The following is a 13,478-nucleotide window of genomic DNA, read 5'->3' as shown; positions in this document are numbered from 1 at the left end:
TGTGTATAAATGTATGTGTTTTAAGTAAAATGTCACTCTGAAAAGCAATGGCTCTAAAATAACGTGGTCAAAATACAATATCTCCCTTCATAATGTAGTGGTTGAATTAGAGTGGACAGTAAGTCGCTGTTTAAATATGGAAATTAACAATAGTTATGCTGATGTGTTTTATCCAGCAGCTCATTAACAAAACAAAACAGCTGGATAAGTTCTGACTAAACGCTCAGTGAAAGGCTGAAGCAGTGGAAGCAGCGGTGTGACGTGTTCTTGGTGTTGTTTCGTCGCCCCCCTCTTCTTGGTTTCGTCCAGCCTGGCTTGCCTGAGCTGCGGCTCCTCAGCCTCTATCTCCCTCTGCTGCTACTGTTGATCAGGATGATGCTCTGCGGCCGATGGCCCGCTGGTGGACGCATTTAACCGTCAGATGCCTGGGATGATTATGGATATCTTATATTTTCTGTGGATGCTGCCAACGGTATGGGCTGTGGAAGGTAAGCCGGCGTTCAGCTCCTGTCTGACTGTGAATGGTTGAGTGTGTGGACGCAGAGAGGCACAGTAGAGCTCCATCAGTCATTAAAAAAGATGAGACGACACGGTGGTGGAAACAGTCGTATCGGCCTGGTGTTTGAATGGCGCTGTGTTAAAGCTGCAGACATGTCACCAGGCTCAGCTCACCTCGTCCTCTTTGTGTCTTCTGCTTATCTGACATAAGTAAAAGCTGCAGGAAATATCAGTACACACGCGTTGTCACCAATCTAGACAATATTATGGTCTATTAAATAACACTAGCATCATTGTTATTAATATATTAATACATTTTACAGCACTATTTTATATTGTATTAAATAGGCCAAATTTGTTTGAAATAGTTTGGTATCAATAAATTATTCAAAATATAGAAAAGAACATATACGTTTGATGAATGAGTCTGGTTTGAATTTAGAACCAGACACACAGAGAGTAGAGGCCAGATCACTTATAGATGTTTCATAATCTTAATTATATTTGCATCATTAGTTTTATTATGTGAATTATCTTAAATAATTGCAAGGGCTGTTTTATCCATGTATCATAGCTGTTGTAACTATCTAGTATATTAGTCATAGTACTTTAAAAGTCTTGTTTTTTACAGTGAGCCAACATAACATTTTGTTCATGTTTATTTTAATCCCAAAATATTTCCTCTACCTCTAAGTGTAGTCAGTATTACTAGGCCTTTTCTATGAAGCAGGATTTGTGGTTAGTAATCTGAGGTTTAACTCTGGTGTTTTCTGTATTACGAAGTTTGTAGCCCTCTCAGGGTAAATTGCCATGGTAAGTGACATGGCACCTCTAACCTGCTCTGGAGGTGATGGTACAGATAACACATCAGAAACGATCAACCGCCCTTGGATCCTACAAGTGTAGCTGATACAATTACTACAATGCACATCTGACACAACATATCTATATCTGTTAAATACGAGGAGAAAACTCACTTGCTAGAATGGATTGTGCTGCAATGCAGTGTCTCCAGAATGGATAAACATCAGTTTTAATTGTGCCTACTATCTATTAATGGATCCTCTTTTTTCTCAAACAATTTCTTAACACCAAGATATTTTTACACAGGCAGCCTGAGAGTCCCTGCATGTGTAAACCAGGCTTTTCTGACTGAGTTGCTGTAACTACTGGGAAAGAAGACTCTATTTCACTATATCAGTGCACTCCCAGAATAATATTCCATTAAGTGGGCACACGAGTAAAGAACCTCTTCTTGTGGTATATGCATTGGGTTGCTTTTGAACATTAGTATGAAACTGAATTCAAACAAAAGCATTACCAGAAAGAAACTTGAGGATTTTTTTGACCGTGAAGATCAGTATTCTGATGATGTTTAGTACTGTAACACTCTGTGACAGTCTGTGAAAACAGCTGTGTAATGGACACTGTCCTGCGAGCCTGTGGGTTGTCTGTGCAGTCGCTTATTATGACCCAGTTTTGTTTCATTGTTAGACGACCTCTAGTGGTTGAAGTAACTATGAGAGATGGATGGCATGGGATGTAAAGAATATCAAGAGCGACAAAGTCCACCACGTTAGGAGGAGGTCAGGGTGGATGGGTCAACATGAGACAAGACCTTTACAGAGGAGGACATTGTCTGCTTCCTGTCTTAAACTACCAGTATTCTGTTTACTATTGTAACAATTACAACAAAGATCCTCAAAGCTAATGGAAGTACATATTTTAACCCAATCGATGGACTTATTAACATGACAACAAAAGTCCTCTATGCCTCCTGCTGGTATGCTTCGACAGGTCGAGAAGTTGTTACCATGATGACAAAGGTCCAGCTCACCTGCTGCTGATACAGTCCAAGGGGTCATATTCAAGTGTAGAGACAAGTGACCTATATTGTCATTTAAGGTGGAGGACAGAAGAAGAAGAGGTTGGTATAATTCAGTCGTCTGTGGCTCTGGAGTAGCTTTCTAAAGTCTGACAACATTAACATTGATGATGTCATATGGTTTCTATTTTACTATTGAAAATGTATGCTGTATTATTGCTGCTTAAAAAGTTGTGATATCTCAGCTGCTGCTGTTGAGACTAAGTTGCTGGAGTACTTATACGACTGTTTTTTTAGGAAACTGAATGTAAATAGATTTACAAAATGTAGACATGTAAGAAACATCAGCAGGCATGTTCAGGCACATATCAATGACATAACTTGTCCACCAGCCCCACCTGTGGTAGTGTGCACATTCATCAAATATAAACTCTCAAATTTGTAAAATGCTTGATATCAACTCAGTCTTCAGTTATAAAGGGAAAGTTTTGGCTTTGTACAGCTGCAGTAGAGTCACATCACAAAGTAACAAGACTTATCACCATGTGAAAAGGGTGATTTCTCCCCCTTTTTCACTAGGCCCTTTCTCCCTACATTAAACATTTGGTCATTTGATTATGAATTGAATTTTGATTATCGAATAGATTGTGTAGATAATCTTTTTTGAGTTGTGTGTTGTATTATTTTACAGCAAGTATATGTTGACAGTTTATTTTGTTATGTTTGCGATGTTGCTCTGTTTGATTGTTGTTTTTCCAGGTATGTGGGGTCAGATCAGCAGGTCAATCAGAGAGAGTGACAACAGGTTTGTACGATCAGGTCTCTGAGAAAGGAGGGGCTCGGTAGAGTCAAAGTCACAGACAATGGGTGAAGTGTGCTGCAATAGATTACATTTTAGTCAACCTATTGCATTTATCTTCAGTATTTGTGCAGATAGATTGAATTGTGAGGTCAGCAGTAACCCAGAGTCCAAACTTGGTTTTGTCTTGAGTGGGGTTTATATTTGTCTTTCTGTTTAGCTCACCAGCGCAGGTGGTAGGTTCCAGGCAGGTGAGGTTATAAAGCAGTCAGTAGTGAAAGGGGGGAGAGAGGAGTTGGCAGCTTGTGGTGAGGCTGCAGTCAAGAAAAGACTGCACAAAGCGCAGTCTTTTCTTGTAAAATATCTGGTTTAATTGGTAACACTGCTGAAAAAATTACTCCACCGTGGCATCCTTATTGCAATTGTTTTCTCTATGATAGTGTTACAATAGTCCCTGCCTCAATACTTAGAAAAAGATAAAATTTGAAATTTTTTTTTTTTTATTAAATGTCAGGCTAGCGGTGCAGAGCTGCGTCATAGCGAAAAACAATTGGTGGAGCCGCTGTAGTAAATGTGCACCATTAGAAACAAGAGGAGTCACTATGCTGCACAAGAGAGAGTAAAACATCTGAGCATAGAGTATGTTCAAAACCACAGTGCTTTGTTACTGACACGAAAACAATGCAATGTAAAAAAATATAATATATGAATACGTTTTTATATTCCTATTCAAGACTAGCTTTTAATAGTAACAGGGGTGACAGTAAGTCAGTACTGGTCTGGTACTCAGAACCACTAAAAGATTCTGTGGGGAGACAACTGGCTGCTAAAACCACAAACGACTATATTGCGATCGCATTTCCAACAAGGCTTGCGGTGAATCCTGCATAGGATCTCGTGCTGTGTTTTCACATCGGCTCCTCTGCAGTTTCTGTGGATTTTATACTAGGGGGCAGACAGAAAAAGTCTGCAGAAATTCCAGAGGCTCTCACTCGCACATTTGTTTTCACACATACACCTCCATCATATAAATATTTCCTGATGATTTACGCTTCCATTCTTTCAAGCTTTACACAAACAGTAATGTAACTATCATTGATCGTCCTGCGTCCCTGATGCATTAATATCTGAGAGGATGCAGTAAACTCACTATCCACCTCATTTTTCCCATGACGAACGATACATTGTGAACAACAAACTTGTGTTAAAAGTCACAGTAACCAGCAAAAGAAACCAGGCAAGTGCTGTTTGAACCCTCTGCGCATCTAGTCAGCGCAGACGAGATCCTGTGGGCACAGTATTCGCCATGACAGTTTAGCCACTACCACAACAACTAGCCAGTCAACAATTCAGGATACAAACTTCATAGTAGTAAATAAACTCACGTTTCCACTGCTTGATGCTATGTTTACTCATGTCGACAATGTTTTGAAGTCTAGGGGACATGCTGTAATGAAATAAAGAAAAGATCCTGTTTCTTCTTGAGTAAGCAGCACGTCAAAATGCCACGAAGAAAAACATTAAACCTATTGCTGGCCAGCAGACTATTGCAACTATAAGAGAGAATTAGAATTAGGACGAAGTCAGGTGAAGGTGGAACGTCAGCAGGACAAAGCAGCGCTGGTGCTGTTAAGAACCACTCACTGGATGGCCCAGGAGGGGGTCCCCCTGTCCAAGTCTGAGTCATCACACAACTTTCTGACAGTGGTTGGTGTCCCAGATCTCATACCTCTGCAGCAAAAAGCTGTTTCATACAGTTTACAATACACAGCCATAGAACTGCTGTCCAGTATGGCAGACACTGTGCACACAGCTGTAAAAAAGAAAGTGAATGAATCTCCATTTGTGACTGTGTTCACAGATGAGTCTACAGATCACTAACCACAAACGCCTTTTTGTATGCATCCAAATAACTGATACTCAATTTCAACCTAGCACTCATTTTGTTGCAAATAAAGAGTGCTTGGATACAACAGGTGCAGGTATTGCAAAATACATCCAGGAAGTGATGTCAGAGCTCGAGGTCCCATTAACCAAAGTGATGAGCATGGGATCAGATGGAACTGCAGTCATGACGGGAAGAAACATAGGCTGCACAGGCATACTGCGCCAGTCCAAACCCCATATGGTGAATCCGCACTATGTTTCCCACTGCCTGGCCTTGTGCACATCTCAAGCAAGGCAAGAGCAGATCAGCAACAACAGCAGCAGATACTGACTGATCTGTTCTATTACTTCCGGGCTAGTCCCAAACGAGCAGGCAATATAAAAGAAACACAAAAACTGGAGCTAAAAGAAGCTGCAATCCATTTGATGGATATCCTACTACAATGATCTTCAGACTGTGCACAGGACAATTGACAGCCTGCTGACATATTTTACTGAAGTGTCGCAGGATGTCAGCAATGACCCAAAGGCAAACGGCCTCAAGAAAAAGATTGACATAGTGAAGTTCATCGGCATCACTGCTCTGATGATGAATGCTATGGCCCCTTTTACAGTCTTATCACAGTTCCTGCAAACAGAAAACGTGGATGTAGCTTTGGTAAAAGTGAAGCTCGACCTTGCCATCAAGGATCTGGAAAAGATCAAGGAAATGATATCTCTCAACCTGACAGCATTAGCCAGCGACATCCAGGGCAACATGTACAGGTGTGAGCATCAAATCTCAAGGGCCACATTTAATCTGGAGAAGCTGTGCATCAAATTTATTGACAACTTGATAAGTAACATGCACTCCAGGCTTCCGAACACCTCGCCGTTGTGTGCATTTGGTGTGATGAGTCTCATATTTGATTTAGTTGATGTTCAGACACCATTTTGTTTTCCTTTCGATTTTGAAAATTTATTTTGGTTCTATTTATGTTGCTACAGAAATGCTATTTCATTTATATTTTGTATGTCATGCCGGTGTAACAGTTGTTTTCTATTAAACTTTTCAGATTTGGAATTTTATTTATTTAATTTCAGATACATTTTAAAGATACATGAATATATCCATTAATTATAACCATATCATACCATACACTGCATGAAAAGTGGAATTTGTCAGTAAACAGCACTGCTCTTAGGTCTAGGGGAGGCTTTCACATGTAAATGAAAATGCTGTGAGCTTTACAAATGCAAATCAGGATCATTTCACTCACCAGTGGTGCAGAGGTTACACCTTTTTCTAAAAGGTACTAACTGCATTTTAAGAATCTCTGGTATAAGTACATCGGGCTTAGTATAATTATAGAATCATAAATTGTAGCTTGAATAGATTTGCCTTATAGTAAGTAGGTATGCTATAATGAGTGTAATTAGTGATACAATTTTCAGGGTACATCTGATGATACATTGTCAACATTGCATGTCTGTCAAGCTCATCCAAGATAATATGTTGGAATAGAGAGTGGCACCACTGTACAGTTTTCTAAGAGAAGGCTTCACATAAAGCATATCGCGTGACAACGTCCCAAACATTTGTCCTCCCAAAATACTGGCAAGCTCAGCAACATATTCACATGTCTATGGCATACTAAACTGTTGACTGCTGAAATTGCCTCATAATTTGGACTTCAATTATTGTTGTTATTAAACTTTCCCAGTATTCCATTAAATGCTCAAATTAAAAACACCAGAAAGGATAAACTGGTCCTCAGTCATATACTTAAACCTATATAAATGTAAAGTACAATTTAAAAACTTCTCAAAACAACTATAACCGCTGCTTCAAAAGTAACAGTGAAAAGGTCATATCATATGTGCAGTTTCACTCTGAAAAGATCATACTCAGGACATGAATATGTCCATTCCTGAAGATGCCACGTCAGTCGTCTACGTCATCATGTTAGAGGGCTTGTCCAATCACAGCCTCATGATCGAAGCGTCTCAGAAAGTCCTGCAACCGCATACATGAAACTGCCGGCTGCTGTTTTTGAGTAGGTCAACCATTTGACTGTTTGCTGCCGGTTTAAATCAGAAAGTGGCTGAGGGGAACACCACACTTCTTTCCTTGACTGCGTTGGAGAGCAAAGCCGCGGGCACAGTGTGGAGGAGTCGAAGCGGAAAAGACGGGCGCACAATCCTGATGACATCACATAGGGGTTCTCTGTGCACGTTTAAATAAATGTTTGTTAAACCGTTGAATCAAAGTCTCTCCTGATTGAAATGAAGCTCAGCGTAAGTTTAGTCAGGAAGACTTTACCCCCATTTAATCAATCTCAATTCTCTCACCCTCTAAGCTTATTAATTAATCGTTTCCAGATATCCAAACAGATTCTGCCTAAGTCTCTTCCAGCCAATCATGTGGCTGCTGTCAAAATTTAAATCCCTTCTCCTCTCTTCAGCAGTCAGCCATCATTCAGTGATGCACATAACACACCTCAACCCCAATCTCATCACCACCAGTGTCTAGACCATGGGGGGGATTTTTATCCTACATTATGCTCCAACCCTTTCAAATCCTGATGACATCTTTGGTGGCCTGTTATTTGATTTTTATTCTGTGCCACCCTAACAGGGCTCAGCTTCTTGACTCACACATTAAGACAAAGTCAAAATCACAACGCTGCAGTCGATTCTGTTGCCTTTTCCGTAAATCTATTGTCGTTTAAAGCAAAATTAACGAACATGTGTAATTCCAGTGTGAGGTCAAAGACTGTATACCAATGCCCCGTTCTACAAACATTTCCTCCAGCTATGCTGAGGAAATGAGCCTCAAAAAACGAGCCTCAGTCCCAACCTCCTTCCTTCTATCACAGCTGATCAGCATCTGATTAATCACAATAAACTATTAATGAATTTAGAAATCAAAATCATATCAATTAATTACCAATCTTGTGAGAATATATGTCATAATAAACACAGAATTGGCTCTAACAACATCACATAGGCATCTAAAACACCAAAAGACTTAAAACATTCACATCACTTTCTCTGTGTGCATGTGAATAAATGTTTGTTAAACCGTTGAATCGAAGTCTCTCCTGATTGAAATGATAGTAAGGCTGACAGATAGGTCTATTTTGAATTTACAATAATTTTATGTTGTTCAGATAACTGTCATATGTACTGTTCTGGGGGAAACTATTAAGTTCTTAACAAAACATCTTGTGTCATTTCTGTAATGAATATTAAAAAGAATAGAATGCTTAAGGACAAAATAAAGTAAAATAAAATATAATCAAATACCTGAACAATGATGCTGTTTAATGATATGATGATCATATAATACCCCTTATGTTCTTATAGGGCCTTCAATCATATATCAATCAATCAATCAATCAAATTTTATTTGTATAGCCCATATTCACAAATCACAATTTGTCTCATAGGGCTTTAACAGGGTGTGACATCCTCTGCCCTTAACCCTCAACAAGAGTAAGGAAAAACTACTAAAAAACCCTTTTAACAGGGTAAAAAGAACGTAGAAACCTCAGAGTGAGCCACATGTGAGGGATCCCTCTCCCAGGACGGACAGAAGTGCAATAGATGTCAAGTGTAAAGGAGAACATCAGAAAGATAAAGGTTTTAGCAGCATTGATAAGGGTAAACATTTTGAAGCATAACTGAAGGTCAATGAATTGATGGATTATTGTCAGTAATGGCCGAGTATCTGAGGAGACATATTATATATCAAGCAGTCTTGTTGTAATCATAGTCTATGGTCAGCAGCCACCATGATCATGATCCACCATCAAGATCGGATGCCACTATAGTCCACAGTCATTGTCCACTGCCGCCATTAGGATCCATCATCAGGAAGAATATGTTCTGTATGTAGACCTGAAAATACCCATATTAAAATATAGACCAAGTATTTTTTTTACTGCAGATGACCTGTGATTTTGCATGAAAGGCCTCTATCTATCTTCAGGACACTTAAAATCGGATACATGCATCCAGCAGTTTAGAGACTAAGTACCACCTGTGAAGGGCACAGATACAGTACTATTGATCGTGATGATATTGATCTGATATTGATCACATGTTCAGCATCACCGATGAAACACATTAAGTGCCCGGTGAGAAAATAGCGAGACGCACAGCTTGACAGAGGAAATTACTCCGTTTAGTATAGACATCTGTTGTGAGAAGTTGTCAGACTCTGAATTCACTCAGATGAGAATCTATATTTTTCATATAGAACATGACTAAATCTACATGTTTCATATCTATATGTTCCATATAAAACATGATTGGGGGAGATCAGTGGATGCCGACGATCTCTAAACAGCTTCTCCTACGAATCGAGCCACTCACAATCCTTGCTCCGATGTCGCTGGCTCCTCCATATGTGCATATTTTACTGGATAGTGTGCAGTGGGATTGGTGCTTATATAGTGTATCATCGAGTTAACCACGAACAAAAACTGCTCGGAGTCTGGTTGAACTGCAGCATTAGTTGTCACAGTATCATACTTTGGGTTAAACCTAACCTCCTTTCGTAGTACCGGTTAACCACAAAGTTACTAAGTCACTAAGTTACCCCTGAACTTACTCTGATCAGCCAGTAACCTTGCTTCGTCATACAGGTATTAGCATCAGTCCTGAGAGATCTGATCACAAGTGGACAGCGCTACCTTTGCCTGTTCACACCTGGAATAAAAATGCATTCTCCTGTGACCACTCGTGATCTGATCTCGTCATTTGTCATTTGTATTTGAAAAGACCATATTATGTTGTCTTCTTCAATTCTTAATCTTGTTATTATACTTCCTTCAATCTTGATTAAAATCACTGAACTACAATATTTTGTGCCAATATTTTGATTTCTTTGCATTGACTGTGTGCTAAATGAGTTATGGGAGGTCTCAAGCAACAAAATGAAAGTCAAATCTGATTTAACTAAAAAAGAAAAATTACTGTATTATACCGTGAAATTGTACAGTAGCTTGCTGTTAATATTTTTTTCCGCAAAGGCATCAACATTTACAGTATTCAACTGTATTTACGAAGAACGGTATTTTACTGTAGCAAATTTCCTGTATTTTTACAATAATTAGTTATAGTGCAGTCTACAGGTGTGTTCGATTATAATGTTTTTGCGTGTGTTTGTGTGTTAGAGAGAGAGTCAAGAGGGGCTGAGAAGATCAATGAGTTTTGATATTATGGTGGTGGCCACAAACAAGTCAATGTATGGTGGTCCTTTACTGTACATGTTGTCCAGGGCGCATTTATGTGCACACAGCTAAATGCTGTGACCATGTGTTCCAGGCTACCTCTGAGTGTGGTTTGAGTGATCGGATCTCGAGACCCATTCAGAAAACATTTGGTTGTGTTCATGTAAGTAGCAGAAGAACTATCTGCTACAATGATCAATATCTCTAATTGGCTAACAAACTCATGTTCACAACTCAATCTTAGTAAATATGTATGTAGTTTTTTTTTCTCTAAGTCTGCCAATAAAGAGACTGAACCTGATGTCATAGTGACAGGAAAAAGGTGATTAGTGAGTATAAATATTTAGGCATAATAATAGATTCACAACAAATACAATTTTGTTAGTTTTGGATACATAACAACCCTGGCTTCAAAAATGTGTAAGAATGCCATGATTCTTTCACACATTACACACATTACAACCACTACAAGGACTTTATAAGCAGGCTTTGAAAATATTGGATACAAAATCAAATGCTTATCATCACTGTTAAAATTATATATAAATGTTTTTAGGAGGAAGACATGCTCAAACTAATATTTTACTTGTGTATAAAATCTTAAAGTGAGTGAATGAGTACATTAAACCAAATCAAAACACATCTACCAGAGATACTGCCTGAGGGGACTGTAAAATACCATTTAGAAAAAGTACCTTAGCACAGTCAGCCTTTTCTTATTGAGCAGCACAAACCTGGAACACATTTACCCAAAGGACAAAGGAACACAACAATAACCTCTTCAATTCTATAAAACAGTGGTGATCTGACACTGAAACATGACATATGTTGTACTGATTATTAGTTTTTATTTATGCTTTCTTTTTCTCTATCTAATCTCACTAATTGTTGTGTGTAAACTTCAGTTTCCCGTTGTTAATTTGCTCGATACGCATGTCTTCCCTCATAGTAAAATTGTTTTGGCCCAGATTTGGACCACACCGAAAATGGTCATCTGGCCAACATACCGCATGGGATGATGGTATTTGAGTGGTCCGCTCCTGTTTGCCAGATCTGGGCCACTAGTAAGCCATAGCAATACTGAATGTAAACCAGAGGTGCCAAAGGTGGCCCAATTTTCTTTTGTGCTATTTGGGCCATTGAGCGATGCCTGACGATTACCGAATTACCGCAATACCACGGTGATGTGATGCCTATGAGTTTATTACCGTCATCACAGCATTTTTGTTTTGTTTTTGCTCGTGAAAGTTACAGTTTTTCCAGGCCGAAAATTAGGCCGGATTGTTACTGAGCCGTCAGACCCTGCAGAGGCAGAGCACATGGACACAGGGACCCTGGGCACAGGGATTCCAGACAGCTCCACTGCCCACGCGAGACACCCAGGGAGCAATGCACAGCTCCACTAAGTCTGCTTACAGTGTTAATTTTGGGTCTTTTCATACATGTTTGGACAGTAAAAAGGTTTTTCTTTACAGTTTTTTCTGGCTCTCATCATTCAGCAATGCCAACCAAATCGAGCCAAACCAATCGTGCCCAGCCATCTCTGTTGTTGTTACCCAGTATGAGTTTACACGTGTCAGATGACAGTGTTTGTGTATGTGAGTACATGTGTCGGTGTGTTTGTGAGTGCTTGTCAGTGAGAGAGAAAGTGAGCGAGTGGAGTGAGCGCAGCTAAGAAGAAAAATGTAACTAATTGAAGAAAAGTATTGATCATTATGTGATGATCAGTGTTGATATTGTGGCGTCATTTCAAATAAATCGACGTTTGAAAGGTAGCTGGTCAGAGATGTCAACTGAGTCAATGTGGGTGAGAGAGAGAGAGAGAGAGAGAAAGAGGGAGAGGGAGAAAAGTGAGCAGCAGAATCAGTTTGTGTGTGTTTGTATGCGCTGTTACCTTCCCCACAAATTATGCGACTGTCATACAGAAGCTACGAAATTCAGTTATAGTAATCAATCCTTTTTCTACTGAAATCGATTTTTGTCAGGAGGTGGAGGCAGCACGGAATTTGATGGTATATTTGGTAAACCGCCAAACCGCAATAATATCTCACTGCAGTGAGAAAAAAATCCATACCATCACAATCCTACCTAGAGCACTGCATGTTTGCCAAAAATGGCACACATTTGTTTTGGGATATTTGGGCCTCATTTGCTGTTATATAAGTGGACCACTTTAGGCTCTCATCCATTTTGTCTGGGCCACAGAGAAGGCTAGAAGAGCTGCATCATTGCCTCTAGTGGCCCACATCCGTATGCTGTCTGGGTTTATATTGTTTTTACTGGTCTTCTAGTATTTCTGGGTTTTCCTTGAGCTATCTGCCTTTGTTTGTGTCTGTGCACGAACTTCTGTGTTTTTATACCTCTGTACATTTGTTATTTGCATGATTTTACCATCAACCTGCCAGGGACTACAGATGAAAACTAGCCTGAATAAATCTAAAGCTAAATATGGTACATTGACATGTTGGACTCAGGTACGTGTATTAAATTTGCATTGTCCCATTAAAAACATAAACATCCTCCTTCAGTCCTGAGTATAGGTGCATCACTGACAGAGTAATGAAAGAGTTTTAATACCTGTCCACCTGCTGTGCTCTGCTTCCACTTACTGTTTTTACCTGGAAGAGCATTTTTGCAGCAGTGGAGCACAATTGTTCCTCAAGTGCTCAACCAGCAGATTAACATGCAACTTTGCTTCTTCTCAGGTGGAGTTTCACATAATTGCAATGTCTTGTACCAGGCTGTGGTATTAATGCTATTCATAGTCTGTCTCATTCTCTACTGTTGTGCTTGCGTGATAATTATATCCTTCACTGCCGACTTGTGATTAGATACAGTCCATGGTGCTGAAAGGAAACACTCATTAGCCTCCAGGAGAAATATAAGAGGCTGAATAATTTGTGTTTATTTTCATTAAATTTATTACAATATTATAACGACAGAGTCTCGGGCGGGCGGCGCGGTGGCCGATCAGGGACAGAGTACAGAGGCTCGGGAGGACGGCACCATGGCCGATCAGGGACAGAGTACAGGGGCTCAGGAGGACGGCACCGTGGCCGATCAGGAACAGAGTACAGAGTCTCGGGCGGGCGGCGTGGTGGCCGATCAGGGACAAGGCACGGGGGCTCGGGCGTACGGCCCGGAGGCCGATCAGGGACAGGGAACAAAGACTCGGGCGGACGGCACCGTGGCCGCCCAGGAACCGAGAACAAGGGCTCAGGTGGACGACCCGGAGGCCGGTCAGAGGCGA

The 13,478-nt window shown here is 40.1% G+C and overlaps 1 protein-coding gene across 7 annotated transcripts in view; it reads left to right on the top strand.

Moving 5' to 3' along the window:
- Positions 1-290: 290 nt before the first annotated feature.
- The window catches only part of LOC117764397 (ephrin type-B receptor 2-like), a 95,467-nt gene continuing 82,279 nt past the window's right edge, over positions 291-13,478 (top strand). For 3 of the 7 annotated variants that reach the window (XM_034590115.1, XM_034590112.1, XM_034590111.1), the window contains exon 1: positions 291-488. In XM_034590115.1, the coding sequence (XP_034446006.1) occupies positions 422-488 (67 nt within the window). In that variant the 5' untranslated portion in view covers positions 291-421. The remainder of the gene's footprint in view (positions 489-13,478) is intronic. The other 4 variants (XM_034590114.1, XM_034590113.1, XM_034590120.1 and 1 more) reach the window with 3 other exon arrangements.

The sequence above is a fragment of the Hippoglossus hippoglossus genome, chromosome 7, assembly GCF_009819705.1.
Source record: "Hippoglossus hippoglossus isolate fHipHip1 chromosome 7, fHipHip1.pri, whole genome shotgun sequence".
NCBI classification, from domain to species: domain Eukaryota; kingdom Metazoa; phylum Chordata; class Actinopteri; order Pleuronectiformes; family Pleuronectidae; genus Hippoglossus; species Hippoglossus hippoglossus.
The sequence above is the reverse complement of the archived record's forward strand: the minus strand, read 5'-3'. Positions and strand labels throughout refer to the sequence as shown.